Source organism: Phacochoerus africanus, chromosome 3 (genome assembly GCF_016906955.1).
Source record: "Phacochoerus africanus isolate WHEZ1 chromosome 3, ROS_Pafr_v1, whole genome shotgun sequence".
Taxonomy (NCBI): domain Eukaryota; kingdom Metazoa; phylum Chordata; class Mammalia; order Artiodactyla; family Suidae; genus Phacochoerus; species Phacochoerus africanus.
In genome coordinates, this window is record NC_062546.1 from 157,323,700 (window position 1) to 157,347,216 (window position 23,517).

Genomic DNA, 23,517 nt, shown 5'->3' on the forward strand with positions numbered 1-23,517 from the left:
AAATGATTATTTTATCTATGTAGAGTCATATATAAAAGTCAATATTCATAACTGATCATATCCTAAACATATTCATCAAGATACCTAATGCTTTAAATCTTATAAGGAATGAAGCCATTTCCTTCAGGTGTAGGTCATTACTCATAGACAAGTAGGCAAAATAATAAAAGAGAATTTTATATATATATACATACACACATATATATTTGTCAAGAGTATACAGTGTTTTATGTTCTATAAAAACATTTTTATATTCCATATTAAAATTTTTCCTGATGTTAATAAAATACATTTTCATAACTGAACTCCTTCCAATATTAGAGATAGCTCAGTACTTTTTGTTTTTAAAGGGTAAGATATAGGCCTTCTGGATAAATGACTACATTTTGGTCTAATTTTCCCTATACAATGATTATACCTCTTAGACAAACTAAGATTAGTTTTACCCCCATTGACAGTTAGATTTAAATCATCTGGAAGTAAGGTACTGGATCTCCTGTTGTCTTTCTTTATTTCAGTACCAAGAATCTTCTTTGAATTATGGACAATACATTTACAGTCTTTGCTCATCTTCTGGCTTTGACCAGTGTGGTGTGTTTTACTGATACATGGGTTTTCCATTCCAGTCAGACATGTAAGCCTCTTGTGATGAACAGAAGGAAAAAATGTTTGAGATGACATTTTCCCATAGGATCCAGTGGGTAAATCATGGAGATATCTGGGGAAATGCTGGCTAACTTTATAGTCATAGGTTGATTTTCTTGAATTTGAATCATCTAATTTGATAGAATATAGGTCATCTATTGTTATATTCTGATAAGTATCTGTTGGACTTTGAGTTGTATTCAGTTTTTCAGAATTACATTGAGGTATACTAGGTAAAATTCCAAGTCTATTTTGTTTTAAGACTAATCCAGTACCAGGAATAAAAAGTTCTTCCTGTTTTGACAGATGAGGGATGTCTGTGTTTGAAACAGACTGATGAGCATGTCCATTCACTGCTGTATCTTTCCAGATTAAAGGATTATATATAACTTGTCCATCAATAGGGCATGAATTGCATTGGTGGAATAACCAACTGTCAATACATTTCCTATGAAACTTAAAAAAATTTACAAGTTAATCAGAGATATATTATCTTGTTTACAATGTATATTATCCAAGTAATTTTTCTCTAGGTTTAGTATTGTGTTAATTTTAAAACTTTCACAAAATTGGAAAGTGATATAACTTATCAAGTTTTGTGGAAATATTTTGAAGAAGTTCTCTTAAAAATGCAATTGGTCATGGACAGATCTCAACTTTCTACATTAACATGAAAAGCCTTCTTTGGATACCATCTTTGCAATTTCACTAAAAACTTACTACTTGTCCAAGCCATTAATTTCACTACTGCTTTCTAATGAATGAAAATTATTAAATAAAAAAAGTCATAGCCAACTAGCATTGAAAATTAATATGATGATAGTAAGTAATAAAGTGATTCTAGGGAAGAAAACAAATTGTCAGACATTTAAAATAAGGGTGACTCTAAAGCTATAAATGTTTATTGACTGAAATGACTTCATCTCAGAAAAACCCTGGTTACCAACTATATAGTGATCTAGCAATATTAGACTTTGATTCCAGCAAGATAATTTGACATAATAATAAATTATTTCTATTATTATGAAACAGAAAGCATTTCTGTTTCATCTAAAGAATCATAAAAATAATATTAGAAAGTTAGTATTGTATAAGATTTTTCTTTTTACAGGTAACTAAAGTAGATAAAAGAATTTAACCTAGAGTGCCATTTTATCTTTCCTCAATAGTATATACAGAAATGAATCCTAATCAGTAGGAATCTATCCTGAGGGAACAAAGCTGCCTTCTCAACAGTCTCTGCTCTAGCTTTGCAAACACATACTGTTCAATCTAAACATCTCTGCTTGTAATTCAACCAAAAAGTAAAAGGTGAGATTAAATTGCCATTTCATCTCTGAAAATTGGCTCTCTAGGGAAAGTCAAACTAAAATGATGTGACTTCTACCTTGTGAGTACATGGTAGCAATCTTGTATGTTGACCAAGGTGAAATGCCTTCAAACAAAGTCGACACTGGTAGCCTGGAGCCAGTAGCTTACTATTCTTTGTGATCAATAAGAGAGGCAGTGACTTGACCACGTGTTTTGGTGTATAGACTTGGCTAAATGAGAATAAACAAGCAATGAGACATGATTGGTTATGTATGATTATATACCAGGAAGTAACCAATAGCACAGGTAATAACCTCCATATAAATAATGCAAATGAACCCAATACTTCTTAAAGCTGAAGATAATAAATCTCATACATTATAAAGCTAAAAAAATCTATTATATTGATCTTGAACAAGATGGATCCAACTGCAGCACTTTCATAAAGAACAAATTTAATTTAGTCATTTCAAATAAAAATACTAACTTGAAAATTTTTGATTTGCACCTTTTAACATCATTGAAACCAGAACAGAATTTTGGTGAGAACCATATACTCAAGCTATTTCAGTCTGAGCCAACACTTAGGCTTGTGTTTATAAAAATACAACCCAATTCACTCTGCCATCTGGTGAAGTAAGGTGTATGGTAAGCCACATTAAATATTCTAAGCCACTATAATAAATTGGTAGATCATTAGGAAACTCATTTTCCCTTGGGGTATATGATTAGGACTATAGCATTATTAGGCCATAATATACTATAAAGATACCAACTCCATTTTTGTACGAAAAGTAACAACCAATGTAACTGATATGCAATGAAAATTTGATGCCACTAACAACTAATAAAACATATAAATATTTTTTTAAAAAGCTTGGTTAAAAGGTTAGATGTTTTCCTCTTATTCAAAAGTCATTCAGAATAAAGTTCAAATATATTATTTAAAAAAGTTTATACTTCTCATTATTCTGCAGCTATACCTCCACCATGTTACAGAAACTGCTTTTACCAAGGTTATTTGTCAACTAAAAAAACCTGTGTTTTTATTATTTCAGGTTGTTAATCACTTTATTTTGAAACTCTCTTATTTATTCCATTTTCTCTCCTTGGAATGTCCTTCTATTCTTAATTTTTTCTTGCCTCCCTCACAATATCTCCCAAACTATTAGTTGTACAATTTACCATTCTAATAGGTTGAAGTGTGATATCCATCCAGGGTCACAGGAAATGGAGACGGAGAGCCTTTGTTTAGGCTTATTTTGTACCCACATGGAATTTTATGCTCCCATGGACTGTGGTCTCCTAAGTGTGTGGAGCACATACAGGGCATGGGCTAGATATTCACTGGGTTCAATGAAAGTATATATATACATGAAGAAGTACAATTTTTGTTTGGTTAATTTATTGAAATTATCTTTTAGAAATATTTCTAGTTTATACCATCCTTTTGCATGTTTTATAGCATACATAATATGTTCATTATACACAATATATTTAATTTTCTTTAATTGATAAGAAGTATGACAAAAGGTTTGAACATCTGTCCACTAGTTGAGAGCCCAAGTCAGGGTTCTGAAACACAACCAAGCCCCCAGCACTCTTCTTCCATGGAGGTGGAGTAGAGGGGGAATGAGAAAAAAGACTTCCTTCCCCTAGAGACCAATCACTTCAAAGTAAAATCTCAAAGATCCCTATTTTCTTTTTCTTTGTATAACTTACATCAGTTTTAATTTTCCATTCATTTAGATGATCACTTAATTACTCAGGAAACTACTATAGCCTTAATACCTAGTACAATCTCTGGTAGAGTTAGTAATAGTAGGCAACATTATTTGAATATTTACTGTGTGTATTAATTCATTTCACAAGCACAAAATACCTCTGAGACTGGTTTTATAATTATCCCCATTTTAAAGATAAAGAAAAATGTGGCAGGGAGAAGTAAAGTAACTGGCCTAAGAATTGCAGAGCCAGCTTGTGGTTGTACAAGGACTGGATTTAGGCATTCTGACTCCAGAGCCTTGCTCTCACTTGAATACTATAATGTCACCCAATATATAATAAATACTTAATTCACAGTGAATAAAGAAATGAATAAAATTTATCCAAGTGAAAAATTATGTAAATATCCTAAGTCATACAAGAAATATCAATTTCACTGAGGATCTCACCCTTGCTTTTCTTGAAAATGTGGCATCTTTCCTTCTATCTCCGTTTTAATATCTACATATTTTACAGTTTCAGCTGATGTTTTTTCTAGTGACCTCCATCTTTGATTTCTCTTCTGTAATAGTTAAAGAGTGGATGTTACTTTGCAAATGATGGAAATGTTTACTTTGTGTATTAAAATCAGTTGGCTACATATCAATAACATAATGTGAATAAAGACTCATCATTTAAAAATATAGCTTTTTTATTATTTTTTAAAATTTATTTTTGTCTTTTTGCCTTTTTCTAGGGCCACTTCCCGCGGCATATGGAGGTTCCCAGGCTGGGGGTCTAATCGGAGCTGTAGCCTCCGGCCATTGCCAGAGCCACAGCAACGCGGGATCCGAGCTGTGTCTGTGACCTACACCACAGCTCACGGCAACACCGGATCCTTAACTCACTGCGAAAGTCCAGGGATGGAACCTGCAACCTCATGGTTCCTAGTTGGATTCGTTAACCACTGCGCCACGACGGGAACTCCAAAATATAGCTTTTTAACACATTAAGGAAATGTGTACAACTCTGCAAATTATTAGTGACTCCAGTATACTGTTACACAGCTATGATAACATTACTTTTCTTTGTTCTTCTTTTTTGGCTGCCTCAGCACATGGAGTTCCTAGGCCAGGGTTGTAACCTTTGCCACAGTTGTGGCAATATTGGATCCTTTAACCCACTGTGTTGCACTAGGTATCAAACCTGTGTCCCAGTGCTCCAGAGATAATGTGATTGTGTTGTGCCACAGCAGGAACTCCTAACATTACCTTTTAAGGTAAAAATATTAACATAATTAATCATGGTACTTGTGGCTGTTTTACATTGAGTAATAAGTAGAAATTAGTATTATTTCTCATGAAGTTCAAATGATGTCAATAAAATTCCATGATTAAGAAATTTTAAAACCATAAGTGGTTGTCAGTAACATTATAAGTTACTTTTTAAACGTTGAGGTCTTTTTTTAGAATGAATTTTCAAGATTGCAGGCTGTAATTTCTGTCCTTAATATTTATGTATGATATCATCATGTTTGTTATTGTGTTGGATTTTATAAACTACCAATGTGAGAACTGATTGCTTATAAATCCTTATGAAAAGGTTCTTCAAAGTTATGGTCTTTTGTTTGTATTCAAAACGGTCGGCTCTATTCCAGAGTGTTACCTATTCTTTTGTTGTTGTTTTTGGCTGCACCTGCGGCATATGGAAGTTGCCCCGCCAGGGATCAAATATGAGCTGCAGCTGTGATCTATGCCACAGCTGTGGCAATGCTGAATCCTTAGGCCACTGTGCCACAGCAGGAACTCCCTATCTATTCTTATTATTCTTGGATTTTACTTAGATTTACAATAGAAAAAATACAAACACAAATGAAATTCAAGGTGAATACTGTACCTCACGAAATATAAATGAGTGAGAAAGATGGCAGCTGCTATCAAAACATTCCTGGCATAAGTGATATTCTATACATTCGGTACACCTAAAAACGCAAAACACCAAAACATACAATAAAAAAAATGAATTATTTTGATTTTTTTGATGAAAAAATTCTGGCCAAGATTTCCTGGGAACTATGCAGATATGATAAGGCCCATCTTAATTCTCACCCCCATGCTAATTTCCTATTGCTATTGTAACAAATTACAACAAATTTACCAGCTTAAATAATACTTTATTATCTTACAATTTTGTGGGTCAGAAGTCTGACATGGGTCAGAATGGGTTTAAAATCAAGGGATCCACAGAATCACATTTCTTTTTGGAGATTACAGAGAAGATCTGCTTTCTTTACCCTTTCTTTTAAATGCTGCCCACCATCCTTAGCTTACCTTGTGGTCTTTTCCTCCATCTTCCTTTTCTTCCATGGTCACACATCCCTTTGACTCTCTTCTTTGCTGCCCTTTTCTACTTTCAAGAACCACTGTGATTACACTAACCCAGGCAATCCAGGATAATCTTATTTCAAGGTCAGATGATTAGCAACCTTAATTTCATTGGCAGACTTAATTGCCATACAACATGTAACCTAACATACAGGTTCTGGGCATAAGGATGTGGATACTTGGGAGGTATTATTTGCCTACTACACATCCCCCTACCATGATGTCTTCCTGGAGTACCTTTCTTTCTCTAGATTCCTTTAGCATCTACAGTCTACTGTATTCTTTCATTTAATTACCCATTGTTTTCCAATTATTTCATGAATGCTAGAGTTACACTTAGCTGAATACTTCTTGAAAATAGGAATTGTATATTCCCTCTTTTCCTCACAAAGTGGAAAAAGATATATGTATAAAGTTTTCAATAAAAACTACTGATATATTAAAAGACTTCATTTTCCATGAAGCTCAGTTTAAACATATATCACTTAAAAATTTTTGCCACAAGCAGAGAATTTTAATTTCCTTGGAGCAATATTCACCAAAAAATAATATTCCAAGCAAATAAACTTATTTTCTTAAATCGTCAAAGAATTAGAAGATCATTTCCATGGGAAATCTGGGAAAACATACGCTTCAGACATCTTAGAAGCAGCAAACATTAATTTATTCATTATTATTATTTATATATACAGGGCAGATCCTTAATAATTTTTATCAATCAGAGCAATAGTGCAGTTTATTCAATACATCAAATTATGCTGCCTAGAAAAAGTTAAGCATCTCTATTTTAAGCTGTATATCATATATAACATCTATATGATATATCATATACATGATACATATTTTTGGAATTAACTTCTTAAAAGATAAGTAGCTATATTATGAACCTCTAATGAAGAAGGAACTGAAACACTTTCTAGTTTATCTTATCTCTTACTCAATCCATTACTAAAACTACTGGAAACAGTTTTTTTCTAGCTATTGACTGAATTGTTAGTATTTGAGGGAAAGGAAGGACTGCATCTATGTCAACCTTAGAGAAGTTATTCTGAAAGAAAAGGTGGAGCAGCAGGCAGGAAGCAGAACAGTGGAGAATGCCTGTATTGAGGGGTAGCAGAAAGAATCATCCATGGGGACAGAAAGAGCTGTCTGAAGGCTCAGAGTGACAGCGGAGTACCTATCATTAACAAAATACTTAAAAGCAAGATTGAGATAATTTACCAAAGCCACCCACATATTAAACATTTGAGGAATACAACACTATGAAGACAAAATTTTACACTGTGACTTTCACCTGTCTTTGTTCTATACAGCTTTCCTCCCTATCTCCTTTTTCACATGTTACTTTAGCCTCTGTTGTTCTTACCCACTCCTCTTGAAAAATTCAGATTGCTGAAACAGTGGCTACTAATACCAAGTAGCAAGTCTTTCTTTTCTCTAGAATTCTCTTTAACCAGCGTTCTTGAAAAATAGCTAAATACCTCCTGCTAAACCTTATAAATATTCTGCCATCTTTCTCAAGTGAGAATGCTCCTTTGGTGCTTTCTCGAGCTAGCTGTTTTCCAATTAAGACTTTTATTAATGATGCGCTGGTTGATTTACTTCTATGTGACACATTGAGAAAGTGGACTAAAAGAATAAAGGTATCACTCACTGTTGGGGGGTGATAAAAATTGTTTTAAGGCTTTATGAGGGATTTTTAAAAATATATATTAATTGGATTCATTATAACATAATCCTAGGAAGACTGAAAAGTAAACTGATAACATTTTAGAAAAAAATTTAACAAAGATCAAAACAAATTATTTTCTTCTTAACACTGAGTTAATAAGATTTTACTTAAGGAAGCATAATTTCCTAAGCATAGCAATTAATTGATGTTTTATGGTTGGAATTATGGAAAAGCTTGGGGATTATTCAAAAAGTAATGAAAATTGTTTTCTCTGATAAGTTTTTGTTGAGGCATAAGATATGAAAGAAAATAAAACACAAACTCATTCAAATTTGGACTTGGGGGAACTCCAGTAAATATTTATTTGATCTAGTCAGTATCCTTCTTGCTTAATTCTAGGAGTTGTTGACAAAGATCTCATTGGTGTGGTTCAAAGAAAGTGACAGGAGGTGAGAAAAATATCTAGCAGGGCTCTGAGCTTGAAACTCATTTAGGCCAAACTGCAAAGCCTATGTCCCAAGCTTCGAGGAAAGGATGTTACTTCAGACTCTCAATCTAGACTGGAATGCAAAGCCAACGTCCATGTGTGAGTGAAGAAAATAAAACAATTGAAATTCCTGAGGTACAAGGTTGACATGGATTACCAGACTGAAAATCCTCAAGTAGCAGCTATCTTTAAGGCAAACACACTGTATAAAGGAGGAAAAGAAGAAGCTAAATGACTAGTACTCTGATGTTCAAAGTTTACTAAAATTAAAAAAAAGTTAGACTACATGTTTATAATTTTACTGATTGATACTTACTTATAACACTTGCCCTCAATTGGAAACTGTTGACAGTTATTACAGGGAATTCCAAGGTGTTTGTCTAGTCGCTCTTTCTCAGCTGCAGTCACAAGTCTGCTAGAGTTTTTGAATTCCTCTAAAATAAGTTTTAATGGTGCAAACTCTTCTACACAGAGGACATTTCAACATGGAATTGTTCGATGTCATATCCTGAAAATTAGCTAAGATCTTCATGCATTTTATATGAACATTATTGCCACAGCCAAGTCTGTTAGAAATAAAATTCAAGTTTACTATTTATATAGAGCAAAGTTATACATATGTGTGTATGTATGTATATGTAATGTACATATATACGCATGTGTATATATGTATATATATATGTACATTTTATGTTACCATCTTTATTTCCCATAAAAATAGATTCTGAACTGATATAGCTTGATTACACACATAACCTTCTAATCTACCATCTTTAATTTAGTACATCAGAATTCCAAACAAAGTCTCCCCTATTTCAATGAAATGGTGATAAAGATTTTGCATCATTATAATATTTTTCATTTTTAAAGTGAGAATGAATATAGTCCAAGTGAAGAGGAAAATAATATTAATCATCATCATTATTTTATTTTACTTGTTACTATTTTTTTTGGCCACACCCAAGGCATATGGAAGTTCTCAGGCTAGCAACTGAACCCACACCATGTTTGCACCTGTGCCACAGATGCGTCAATGCTGCATCCTTAACTTGCTGTGCCACAAGGAAACTTCCAATAATAGTAATTTTTAAATAAAAAATATTACTGAGAGCAAGGGTATCACCTTATTTTTCTAGAAATCACCAAATGTAAATGTGATAGTACCCAATAAATATCTGCTGAGAGAAATAATATTTTGGGAAATAGTTAATAATTTTAAAACAAGCAGAAGAAGCAGCTCTTTTCCACACTGTGAAAAAATACACTGTGGATGAAAATTTTGGCAAATAATCAGGACAAAAAAATTAAAAATTTCAGTAGCAAATATTGCCCAAATTTTCCAACTCCAACTTTATGGTGCCTTAAGGAATAATTGAGTATGACACTGTCAATAAATATTTATGTGTAAGTGAAATTTTGAATTAAAGATAAAATTTAGAAAAGCTGAAGAGAATTTTATCATTTTAAAGTAAAATAATCTTTACTTTCAGAAAACTCTGTAACTCTAAGCCATGGCATCTTTTCATATATATAAAATAGAATGTGAAAATTATCTACTTTAATAGCTTAAAGTGAAAAGGAAAATAAAGTGGAGTTATTTTTTAACTTTCATGCTGTAAAATGTAGCCCAGATATAATTAAAGAATAGGACCTCTCATAAAATACACATTAGGAAATAAAAGAAGGCCAATTAAATATAATGGTTTAAACATGTATTGTTTTCCTATCAACAATTTCAAAAGATAATCAATTACAAACATATTAAATTAGAATTTTTCCATGCATTTTTTAGAATTCCAAGAAAAAAACATGTCACCTGCAGAAGGTGACAGGAAGCTTTTTCTCCAAAAGCACTTCTTGACAAATAGAGCAGATATCATCAGAACCAATTTCCTTCTGTTTAATGTAGCCATCTTCTTCAATTTGTGCATTTTCATCATTCGTTCCTTGTTGGGGAGTTTGAACTTGAGGAATCCCCCGAAGCAAGTTGCTGATTTCTCCTTCCACAAGACCTAACTGCAAAGCAGCTAGTGATAAATTCCAAAGTATTAAAATTCAGTGACAGAATGGAGATACAGAAACAACTTAGGCTGAAAGTTAGCATTTTCCCCCAAATATCAGAAAGACAGTTTTGGTTGAATTATTACACTGACATTTACCACTTTTTTGTACTCCTTTCAGAGCCAAAAGTTCAGAAAAGAGTCATTTATAAAAAGAATAGAAGTTATCTCTTTTTTCCTTGTTACCGAAGAAAGTCAGTGAAACCAGTGCATTATAAAGTTTTTGGATTAATTATATGATAGTGTTAATCCTTGAATTAGTATTATAATCATATCTTATATTTTGATCTGTTCTCTTGTTCATAAACAAATACTTCATCAACATATAGGAGTATTAAAATAAATAAGCACAAATAAATAAAGGGGAAGAGTAGTCAGTGTAATTTAGTATTTGCTAGATGAATAATTAGCAAATGAATTATGAGAGAGCAAGACTCAGTTATCTCAGTGTCTTGGTATCCACATCCTTCACAAATTTGGTCAGTATTTTTCAAGACAATCTATTAAGTATATTACCTATACTTTTGGGGTGTACATTCTTTGAATTCTGAATTTTCTCCATCCTGCTGTCTTTATTACAATAATAATTATTATTAGCCACACCTGCAGCATGTGGAGGGAGATTCCTGGGCCAAGGATCAAACCCATACCACAGCAGTGAACGGAGCCATTGCAGTGACAACGCAAGGTTCTTAACATGCTGCGCCACAAGGTAACTTCATCCTTTTGTCGTTATAAGAAATGGTGTTGTAAGTGCACAGAATTTTGATCAAGGCATCCTAGATCCTTTATTCTCTGGCCCATTCCCATGCACCTGCCTCTTCCCCCCTCTTAACACGATGCAATTTAAAATACCGGATGTTATGGGTCCCTCTGAATTCCATTCACTTTATACATTCTTAAATATGTATAGAGTAAAAAAATTATTTTCCCTAAAAGGATTATCAATTAAACCCTAAAAATACTGAAAACATCATAGTTACTTTTCAAAACAAAAATCACTGTTCCTTGTCTGAGGTGGGGTGGCAGGTGGAATGCAGGAGGGTATCATACTTCAATTAATCATTACTTTGGAGGATGAGGGCTATTTGTCACAGAGACACAGCAACAGCTGCTCCCTACAAAAATGAAGAGGAAAATGAAGAACAAAAGATTGTGCTTTGAGGAATGAAGATTCTCTAGGGCAGCAGAAATATTGAAATATAAAATTCATAAGAGGAGCTGGCCACAAACTGTTCTATGTGGTGTAACACGAATTTGGGGAATAAAAGGGAGAAACAAATTCTTCAGAAATTAATTTAGAAAAATTAGATTACAAAAGAATATTATTTTATAGAGAAGAGCAAGACAGCTAAACTTATCAGACATTTTTTGCATTATAATAAACAATAAAAATAAATAAGGACTCACTAAATAATAAAAATTATGAAACAGGGATGAAAAAAAGCACTGTTCTATAGCTGTTATTGAGATAACTTGGTATAAATATGGAGAAAATTAATTCCAACCAAATACCAACCTCCAATTTATAGCAATACAACTACACATGGATGCCATAAGGAAGAATAAAAATACAACAGAAAAACTAGCAGAAATAAACCTCCAAAATACTATGGATGAAGGACAACTTTCAAAGCATTGAAACAATATACATGAATGGTTACAAAACAAAACAAAAAAAACCCGCAGATGGCCAAAAATCCAAACACAAAATTTAATAAAGCCATATAACAAAATTATGACATTAGGAAAACATTTGCAAAGAGGGGTATAATCTCTATATTGAGGAGGAGTTTGTAGCTTATCCCAGTAAATAAATAGCCAAAGCACAACTCACACATGTAAACAAGTCAATGGATGTTCAACTCCATTAATATCAAAGAAAAGTTAGTTAAAATCAAATGAGGTGCAGACACAGAACAAAACCTACTAAATAAGAAGTAATAAATAAATAGCATGCGAAGAATGCTTCCTCCGTTGTGAAATAGACTGTGTTAAATATTCTCTCCAAGAAGGTATCATGCCAGATTTACATTTTTTTTTTTTCCTTTTCTAGGGCCGATTCCCGCGGCATATGGAGGTTCCCAGGCTAGTAGTTGAATCAGAGCTGTAGCCACCAGCCTACGCCAGAGCCACAGCAACATAGGATCCGAGCCAAATCTGTGACCTACACCACAGCGCGTGGCAATGCTGGATCCTTAACCCACTGAGCAAGGCCAAGGATCGAACCTGCAACCTCATGGTTCCTAGTCGGATTCATTAACCACTGCGCCACGACGGGAACTAGTAATAGCTTTTTTTTTTTTTTTTTTTTTTTTTTTCAGATTTACAGTTTTATAGATCCTAGTGAAATTCCATGAGAATTTTGATTTCATTGTCAGTGATTCTAGTTATAAGATCCCTATTGCAAACACTGAATCTGGGCATGATCAGGCAACTGTGTTACAAAACCTTTATAGATTTAGTCATCCAAGCCCAGAGAACTGGCTACCTATCTGCCACAAGTCTGATGATAGAGTCAGAGTCAACTGGTATTTGAAGTATATGGAGAAATCATCAGAAATTAGGCAAGCTCTAGAACTTCTCACTGTAGAGGACCTTGTGATAGGGATCTAGTAGCAAAAATTTCTCAAAGAGCTCTCTAAGAGCTGGGTTTGGAGCCCCTAGATATGGCCATGTGGGATTATTCTAGCAACACATGGTGCAAGTGGCATGAAGAAAATGATACTCTCTTCTGAGCTTTAGCTGTTTGCAAGAAAGTTTCATACTGCCTCAGTAATTCTCTGGCCACTCTCTTTGGAATCCAGCTCACAGAGGTTCATGTATCACCCCAAGATTATGAGGCCAGCAATAGTGTGATACCCAAAATGGTTGTATTAGATGAGAGCATTATCAGAAGCTAAGGGTTGAGAGTCCAGGATTCTCTCATTTCCACTCTTCTAATCAGGAACAAAATTCAAACACACCCACTGATGACCACCCATTTGGGCTGAAAATTTCTGGCCAAAACAACAGTGTTCAGGGAAGGATTACCTGCGTACTAGAGAACATCTCTAATTCCTCCAGCAATACCCACAAATTCTCTGTGAGGCTTCATTCTCATTCTCTGTCCTGTCTTACATTTTCCCAAAAGATGGATACAAATCTTTCTCTTCCTGATCTTAATGATGGTGCTATTTTCAATTTCTGCAAAAATAATGGGCCCAACTTCCTTTCCTTCCTATAGTCATACTTAATAGATCACATCAAGGATAAATGTCTTACAAAAACTACTTAATTTTAAAGGAAACACTATTTTGTAGACTAAAAATACTTGGGGTTCCCACTGTGATTCGGTGGGTTAAGGAGTTGGTGTTGCTGCAGCTGTGGTGTAGATCGCTGCTGTGGCTTGGATTTGATCCCTGGCATGGGAATTTCCATATGCTATGGGTGTGGCCAAACAAACAAACAAAAATACTTATGGTTGGGGAAGATCTTGGCATTTTTACTTTTTTTTATTGAGGGCTTGTTCTACTTCCTCATGGTATTATAGGAATGCCACTAAATTTTTGAGTCCTATAAGAATAAAACTGGCAATTTCAGTGTTATGCTTTGGGAATGTTTTATTTTGGTATCTTTTACTCAACAATAAAGGTACTGAATATCTGTAATGAAATATTTTTTAAATAGTTTTAATTAATTTCTTTCCATTATGAAATATGGAACTGTATCCTAGAGATCTGCAGCTATTTTCACTGCAAATATCTAAGGAAATTGGACTTTAACAAAAATAAAAGTTTGCTACTTAAAGTCTTTGAAATATGCTGACTTTGGCAAAAGTCACTTGAAGGATGAGCAGCCAAAATAAGATTATGCAATTTTCCCAAACCACATGGCTAGAGGGTGACCAGATTTCAGGTTCACCTGACCACAAAGCTCTTTGTATATACCAAGCAGATGTTGAGTCAGGTATTTGCCCTGTTGGTGACTGACTTAAACTGGCTCATGTTCTCTACTTGGGCTATTGTATGGCCTAGGAGTAGAAAAAGAGAGGTAGTAACCTTTTTACCTGGAACCACAGCCAATAACACACACAGCAGTGGCAGAGAGAAAATTCTAATTTAGGTCTTGTGACTCAAAACCCTGGTCCCTCTGACTTGTGAATCACTTGGTGTCTGTCATGGGACTCTGGTTTTTTAAATACCCATATTCTCCTTTACTAACTATTGAGTACATATCCACAAATTACATATATATATATGAAAGGATGTATATGTGTATATATATGTATTATATATATGTGTGTATTATATATATATATATATCCTTGTGAAATCCTTAGTAACCACTCTGAGGAAGAAGATACCTCTATGTGACAGACAAATACAACCCAGAGACTCAAGCTGAAGAGCTGCTTTGTGGGGGAACTGTTAACCGGGTCTGACTCCAAAGACCACTTTACTCGTATATCACACTGCCTTTTAACTTCTTTTCATCTACTTCTGGTATCAGATCTTTAAACAAGAAACAGTTCATTGAATGTAAGTCTATATATTGCATTTTCTACTAGCAGATTTGTTTTAAAATCTTATATATAAGCCAGGAGCCCATTTAATCTTTCTTCAAAATCAGCAGAACAGCAATTGGGTTGGCTTCAAAAGTAGAGGGGAAAGCCTGCAATTATAACTCAGATCTTCGGCTTCCTGAGACCTATTCTATGCCATATGACTTTAATCCCGTGTTATTAATTAATCTTTTATTTAAAAATTTTTGCTGGTTGTGTTGTTTTTTTGAGGTATAGTATATATGCCTGGTATATATAAATGGTCAAATAAACCAAAACAATTCAATAGGAAAAAAACATGTTATGTTTTGTTTGCCTAATGTTATTTTCATTTTTTATATAAAAAATTATTTCACGGCACTTTAGATCTTCTAAGGGTATGTCAGATGTATAGAAGAATGAGACTATTTTCTTATTTAATTTTCTAGGAATGAATAGATTATTATGAACCTTGAATCTGGTATTTCTTCTCACTTTGTGTGACTTAGTCTTCTTTTCAATATTATAGAAATATTACTAGCTTTTCAAAATTTTTCTATGTACCTTTATTTTCCTTGGAGACTTAAATATACTGTTAATGTCTTTCATTTTATGCTTAAGTAATAATTGGTAAATGTGACTAAAACATGAATCCAAAAAGCAAAACTAGCAGAAAATTGACATGCTGCTGAAATCATAAATCAACAAAAGTACTTTAAAGATTAGGCAGTACATATGGGTGACAGACATAAAGATATTAATACATAAAAAGAGAATAAAACACTTGAATTCATAGATATAGAGAATGGTTGATGTTTGCCAGAATATTTGAGAGCTGCTAAAACAACAGATCTTAAAAATTCTCATCAGAAGAAAAAATTTGTGTGGTACTGGATGTTAACTAGACTTATTGTGATCATTTTGCAATATATACAAATATTTTATCATTATGTTGTACACTCAAAACTAATATTTTATATGTCAATTATATCTCAATGAAACATATTTTTGTTCTAATTTCCAGTTAGGGAGACTTTAGGCTAAAGAAATAATTGAAAGAAAAGTTTCATGTACAAAGAATATAACAGGCAGTTAGAAATAAATGAAATGCCTAACAATGGAAGAATGTTAAATAAATTATGGTGTATCATAATTTATTTAACATTTATTGATGTGAATTAGAGAGACTACACAGCATTGAAAATATTTATAAAGTAACAATGTGTAATAAAAGCAGAACACAAACACACACACACAAAATTTCCACAAATTATTAGGTATACATAAATACAAAGTCAAAAAGGAAGATAGAAAACAAAAAGTTTATCATATTTTTGTGGTGGGAATTTTAAGAGTTTTTCTTAAATGCAGTTTTTATTTTATCCATAAATATTTAATTGAAAAAAAGGGACAGATGGTATTTACTAGACACTGTATTTGGGTGAAACCATTAGGTGATAAATACAGATTTTGCTGGGGAACATTTGCTGGGTAATGGGAAAGAATACTCAGTGTTCAACACTGTTATCTTTATAAAAAAATAATTTTTGTATGTCTTCAAAAATAAAAGAGAGTCTCAGGTTTCTGGTATGCAACACTATGGTACAAATAATTGTCTCCAGATTTGTTTTAGAAAAGAATCTATGAATGATCAAAACACTTTTGCTTCATTACTAGTAACTGTCTTCTCTACATTTACATACATACTTTACACATTTTTTTTTGCCTTTTTTTTTTTTTTTTGGGCTGCACTTGTGTCATATGGAAGTTCCTAGGCTAGGGGTTGAATTGGAGCTGTAGCTGCTGGCCTATACCATAGCCATAGCAACATGGGATCTGAGCCCCATCTGTGACCAAATCCTTAACGCACTGAACAAGGCCAGGGATGGAACTTGCACCCTCACAGATACCAGTCAAGTTCATAACCTGTTAAGCCACAATGGGAACTCCTACTTTACATAATATTAATGAATAATTGCTTAAAGCTTTCTTTGAATTATTTTAATTTTCATGTATGTTTGTTCTAGCTCTCATTTAAATGATGAATTTCAACATCATTGAGACTTATACTTTCTTTGAATATTTGTACACAAAGGATTTTCTCAATGTTGAGTAACTAAATCTTCTTTTAAATATGAGATATGGAAGATATTTCAGTACAATATAATTTTTCAAAATTAATATGTAGGATCAACTTTAAACTTAAAAAAATTCCCTATTGTAGGGATATTAATAAAAAGAATGACATGGTTTCTGCCTTCAAGAGTACAAAGAATAATACAAAATATCAGATTGATCCATATGAAATTGTCATTTTTGTAGATGAAAAAAATAATGACAATTCATATAATTCAATTTATTAAATAAATCACCTAGCAGAGCTCCTGACTAATATGCAGTACAATAAATATTTTTTGAATGCAATTGGGTTCCACTGTCCAATATGGTAGCCAGGAGCCATATGTGGTCACTGAGCACTTGAAATGTGGATAGTGTGACTGAAAAACTGAATTTTAAATTTTACTTAAATTTAAGTGGAAAACTGATGATCTATAGTTACTGGAAAATTTATAAGTATGTTTAAAACGATTTGGGTACTATGTAAATCTATTTTTCAACTGAATATTTTATGATATCTAAATGCAGATCAAGCATTTCCAATACAAATATTGTGTCTGAATTGAGAGCACTCTAAATGTAAAAATACACACCAGGTTTTGAAGACAGTATGAAAAAAACATGAAAATATCTCATAATTTTTATACTGATTATGTATTGAGACAATATTTTGGGTTCTGGGTTAAATTAAAATGTATTACTAAAATTAATTTCCTATTTCTTTTTACTTTTTATAACATGGTTACTAGAAAACAACACATGTAGTTCACATTATATTTGTATAGGGCAGCCCTAGTATAGAAGCTTGTGAAAATGATATGGAAAATAATGTAGAGAATAATTAAGACTTTGGAAAGGATGTGAACATTTAACTTCAGGTGGCTAAAAAGGAAAAATAGAGAAGAAAATAATATGTATGAAATCATATAACCTAATCATTTTGTATGAAGGGATTGGCAGACAGTTTGAAGAAGCGAGTAAGTGACATTTCTGAAAGAACCTTTTGTCTGCAGTGTGAAGGAGGAAGCAACAATATTCAGGTGCTGGAAACAAGAAGACTATAAAGAATAGCACTGCATTGCTGTGGCTCTAGCATAGGCCGGTGGCTACAAGCTCCGATTCGACCCCTAGCCTGGGAACCTCCATATGCCGTGGGAGTGGCCCAAGAAATTGCAAAAAAAAAAAAAAAAAAAAGAATAGTACTAAAGGCTGATGAAGGTTGAACAAAAGTGAGGATGAGGATGGAGAGGTAAGATCACTGTTGAGAAGTAGGTAGGATATAACATAAACAGGACTTATTTAAGAAAGAAGAGAACGGGAGAGAAAAAGTCAATGAGAATGCCAAGGTTTCTAGCTTTGGAAATGAAAGGAAAAAAAAGCCAATATGTGAGGTAGGGAATACAACAGGGGAGCGTACATGGAGGGAATTTAGTACTCAAAATGCCTGTGCGACCTCTAAAATTGTGCTGCCCATAAGGCAGCTGGAAATACTGGTCTGCTGATAAGATGAGGAAATCACTAGTATAAAGATAACAACTGGAGACAGAAAATATGAGACATTTCTAAGAAAATGTGTAGAAAGAGAGAAGATTGCAAAAGAAATATCCCTGTACATCATTAATGTAATTTGTTACCTAGTAAAACTTTTAAATGTCTACTGTGATTGTACTTATATAATAGCTGGGAGGAATGAACCTGCCTAAATAGAATCAAACACTAAATTGAAAAAAAAAAGAAAATTGATAATTGTTTTAATGCTTTATGAATATTATAAGCTTTTATTTATAAATGTTAAAATGTTGCAGTTCTTAGGTGAGTCTGGTATGGATTAAATAACTTTTTGCAGGAAACACTTCCATAATGACAGCATCTTCATTATAAAATGTACAAATATAAATAAACTATAATAAAATTATTTTTCTTTCTCTTTTATTGTTGAGGACTTAAGATTTTAAACCTAAATATAAAGTTTAAATTATAAAAATTTCACATTCCTGACTTTAAACTCAATTATTGACATAAAAATTGTTTTACTCTAAAAAAAAATATATATATATATTTTGCATAAAAACTTGTCAGTAAACATTTTTAAATAAAATTATGTATCATGTAGAGTTCCTGTCGTGGTTCAGCAGAAGCAAATCTGACTAGTATCCATGAGGATTCAGGTTCAATCTCTGGCCTCAGTGAATTAAGGATCTGGTGTTGCCAGGAGCTGTGTACCACAGACGCAGTTTGGATCTGGCATTGCTATGCCATATTAGACCCAATTCGACCCCTAGCCTGGGAACCTGTATATGCCAAGAGTGTGGTCTAAAAGACAAAAAAAAAAGATTATGTATCATGTCAACTGTATTTTTAGGATGTGAAAAATCACATTTGTTATTTTTCTTATAATTAAAATAAATTTAGACACAAACTACTGTGAATACTTGCTTAGAAAACGAGAGAATTTTTTCTAAAAAATAACTGGCATTATTTCATTCCATTATTTATTATTCCATTATTATTAATGAAAATGTAATTTGAAATGACATATAAAGTTACATTTTGTGTTAAATATGAATAAAAATGTTCTAAGTGTAACAAACTGGGCTACAGATAGTTGTCAGATTGTCTAGAAAAATACTTGTCTAAATTTAGAATGTCTAAGTAAAAAAATTTGTTAACTTCAATTAGTAAAAACCCATACACAAACAACTTACATTCATGATTCCTCGGAAGCTTGAATTTTTTCAACAAGACCCTAATGTTCAAAAGTAGAAAAACAAAATAAAACATTTATTTTTGACATAACCTCAAAAGGTACTATTTCATTTTAATTTTAGAACAGGAATGGCATTATAGAATTTATATTGATGAAAGTATAGGGATAAACTTAAAATTCTCATCAGTTTTCTGTTACAAGAGTAGTCAAATTTATCTTTTATAATAATTCTATGTGAAAAAGTATGATCAATGGAAACAAAAGACATTTGTAGTAAAGAGATTTGCCAGAGAGAGTGCACATATCTCCTTATGAGATAGAGTCATTCACAAAAAGAGGTTAGTGAGGGAATCTCAGTATTCACAATTATCCCTGGAAGTTTCCTACTCCTGAAAACGGAGGAATTTTCTGGATAGAGTAATAAATGACTGTTCTCCTAAATATACCACTTTAATGTATGGTAGAAAAATGTTTTCAAATATCATTAATTAAAATGGAATATGACTTTTTTAAAAAGTAGGAGATTATATATTAAATACTTACTTAAATATATTAAATACATTATACTAAATACTGGGATTATATTTCAATTCAGTTTATGGTAAGCATACTGTAAAAAATAAGTGACATAAAAATCAGAACAGAATGCCCTTGCCCTGAGGTAGCTGGCGTGAAATAAAAATAAACTATTTTATGTATAATAATGAAACCAAATTGCAAGTTTTGAAAGGATCATATTTTATATTTTTATGCTAACTAGAGAAAATAACTTGTGTTAGCAGATGCTCAAAAAAATTGATCATAACAACAAAAACCTTGGTATTATAATAGCAGATATACACTGTTTTTTAACCTGTGAATAAAAGCATTAAAATAAGAGATACAAACTTCTTTTCTTAATTTCTTGTTTGATTTTTCTCCTTTAAATATCAATTACAAATTTTCTATAATAACATAATTAGTGACTTAGTGTAAGTATAGCAGGTAAACAAAAGGAGTTCAGCTGGGTTCAAATTAAGAATTTTTTCTGTTTTTAATTTCTGGGATGCTCTATAAACTGGTTCTGACTCTAGAGGAAAAATTTCAGATTTGACAGAAATAATTTTTTTTTTTTTTTGCAATTTCTTGGGCCGCTCCTGTGACATATGGAGGTTCCCAGGCTAGGGGTCTAATCGGAGCTGTAGCCACCGGCCTATGCCAGAGCCACAGCAACACGGGATCCGAGCCACGTCTGCAACCTACACCACAGCTCAGGGCAACGCCGTATCCTTAACCCACTGAGCAAGGGCAGGGATCGAACCCGCAACCTCATGGTTCCCAGTCGGATTCATTAACCACTGCGCCACGACGGGAACTCCAGAAATAATTTTTAGTAGAGTTCTATTTCAAAAGATTCATAGTCAAATGCTTATTGAAAAGGAAAATAATAAAAATTTAAAAAATATCATAATGAACCATGTAATTATCATCGATGATATGAATCAGGGAGGGTTTTTTCCTCCTGTTTTATAGTTAGATTTCGCATTTGTACATAGTGAAAATCTAACATTGTTTTTTTCCTTATTGAAAACAATAACATTCCAAACATGAAAAGGTGGTAGTATGTTTCTCAATTTAAACCTTACTTAATTTTTGAAATGACATAAATACCCAAAACTATATTGATAAGCTGTGATAATTTTACTTTTATATTCCTCCAACAACAAATTTCTTTAATTTTGCAGTACTCAAACCATGAAAAAGGCAAAACATATAATATACCAAGATGTTCCTTTGTGGAAGATTTTTATTACAAAGTCACTTACCAGCATATATGTTTACAAAGTTCCCCTCCTTTCAGAAACACAGAACAGTTACAAACATGAGGATTTCCTAGAGAAACCTTAAAAAAAAATGCACACTTAAAAACCCCAATTAATTTTTAGAGTTATGGAGTAAAATTTAGTTAAAAGATAATTGGATTAAAAGAGTTTCAAGAGATAATTTAGTTTAGCTAACTCCAACAAGGTCAAATGCTTGTCATCTTAAGTCTATTGAGACGTCCTAATTCTTGACACCAGTCTAATTTTTCACTTCCATATTCTTTGCCTTGCTCAACAAACTGCATTGTCAGCTAGGACTTTTTTTAAGTGAACATCATTTAGGCAAGTGAAAAGAAATCTAATTTTAAAAGCTTGAAAAAAAAAACTATAAATTTCTAACTGAAAGGAAATTCTGCTTTGCAGTAGAGCTAATGACTTTTGATAAAGCAATTCATCTGGGATTTTTGATTTGTGCGTTTGAATTGGTGAGTTTATTTAATTTTATTCAAGAAGACTAAATTAATTCACCAAATCTATACTGGCTTAAACTATTTATTAAATGCTCCAAGTATTGTAAACAACATAGTGAAAAAAGGACCTTTGAAATAGGCACAGTTTTGTAATCTGTATTCAGTATTTAAAGTGCATCAAACTAAATTTAAAATTTCCTAGTCAACTCTTGGATTTTCGAGTGGTGAGAGTAGGATTCATATTTCATATATGAATATGAAATATTTGTGGTCTTTTAGCAAAATTAAAAGGAATTTTTATTCATTAAGACCTTTCCAAGGCATCGCCATTTAAGTCATACTTTAAAAGGGTCTTGTTAAAGCTTCAGAATGACTAAAGAAAACCCGATTTTATTTATTTAGCAAATAAATACTGTTTGTAAACAGATATTTCGTTTGAGTTACAAGTCTAGTGACTGCTAACGGATTCCAGAACGCAAATAAATGCAAACCATATATTCATACAAAACGTCTCACTTTTTCAAGCCCAAAGATCAAGGGCTATCATTTTAGAAGAGCTGAATGCAATCTGGAGTCCTAACCTCCAATAATTGGAACTTATCTAACAAATACTATTTCCTTCTGCAATTTGCACATCTTTAGAGTCTGCAACATTTGCCAGTAGGGTTCATACAGGGTGAGCCTGTGGGGACCCAGTGGATCCGGCCTGCTGGGACCGAGTTGGGGGCGGTAGTTACTCGGAAATCCTTGTTTTCCGGCTCCTCCTCCCTCAGCAGGAAGGCAGTGGGGCCCATTTCGCGTAGGAGGTAGATACTGCTGCTCAGCGCCTGGTCTTGTCGCCGGCTGAGGCGGTCGCTCAAGTGTCTTCGCCTTTCAGAGGCCTTATAGCCTCCTCGAAGCATCTTGCCCTGCCAGGACGAAGGCAGCCCCTCAGCTAGGCTCTGAGTCGCCGGCCTGTCTCCATGACCACCGCGTGCGCACTGGTTGCCTTGGTGACGGTGGTTGAGCTCCGCAGTGTCCCGGCATGCCTTGCGCTGAGTGGAGCTTCAGCAGCTCACACCCGCCTCCACTCCTTCCTTCCTAAAGCAAAGCTTCTGACTAAGGAGTGTTTCTAATTGCCACCTGGCTGATTAAAAGCTGGTGGCCAAATAATATTGCTGTCAAATTCTCACGTTCCTTCTGCAGGTTCCTAGCAGGCAGGGCTTGTGAATTCTATTAGGACAGTCGCACAGCCCAGTTAAAGTTTGGGCTCTTCATGCTAAATTTATTCTGTGATGAGTCATCATTTTTATCAGAAAGCCCAGAATAATTGTGCACATTCAACTATGTTCCACAGACATTTCTCGATTGCTCACTATGTGCATAATCTGAATGAGTTTGCTGGGGGAAGATCAAAGATGTGGAAGACAAGAGTCTAACCTGGAAAGTTAGATCCTTAAATTGGGGTGTGTGTGTGTGTGTGTGTGTGTGTGTGTGTGTGTGTGTAGGAGTGGTTTTTAAACGAATGGAGCACCTTTAAATTGCATATTTGGGTAGGGATGAGTATGAGTATGGGGGTAGGTGCAGAGTCCATTGCTTCTATGCCCTCTAAATTTACAAATCCCTATTTAAGGAAGAAGATTTTTAAGATATGCA

The 23,517-nt window shown here is 33.4% G+C and overlaps 1 protein-coding gene across 1 annotated transcript; it reads right to left on the reverse strand.

The window, feature by feature from the left end:
* Positions 1 to 294: 294 nt before the first annotated feature.
* ZSWIM2 (zinc finger SWIM-type containing 2) lies at positions 295 to 22,938 on the reverse strand. The gene is given in 10 exon segments (XM_047773035.1): positions 295 to 1,101; positions 2,033 to 2,186; positions 4,131 to 4,243; positions 5,557 to 5,641; positions 8,520 to 8,666; positions 8,668 to 8,769; positions 10,020 to 10,230; positions 19,609 to 19,649; positions 21,416 to 21,492; positions 22,620 to 22,938. Coding segments are annotated over 10 exon segments (1,902 nt in total). The 5' UTR covers positions 22,785 to 22,938.
* Between the last annotated feature and the right edge of the window lie 579 nt (positions 22,939 to 23,517).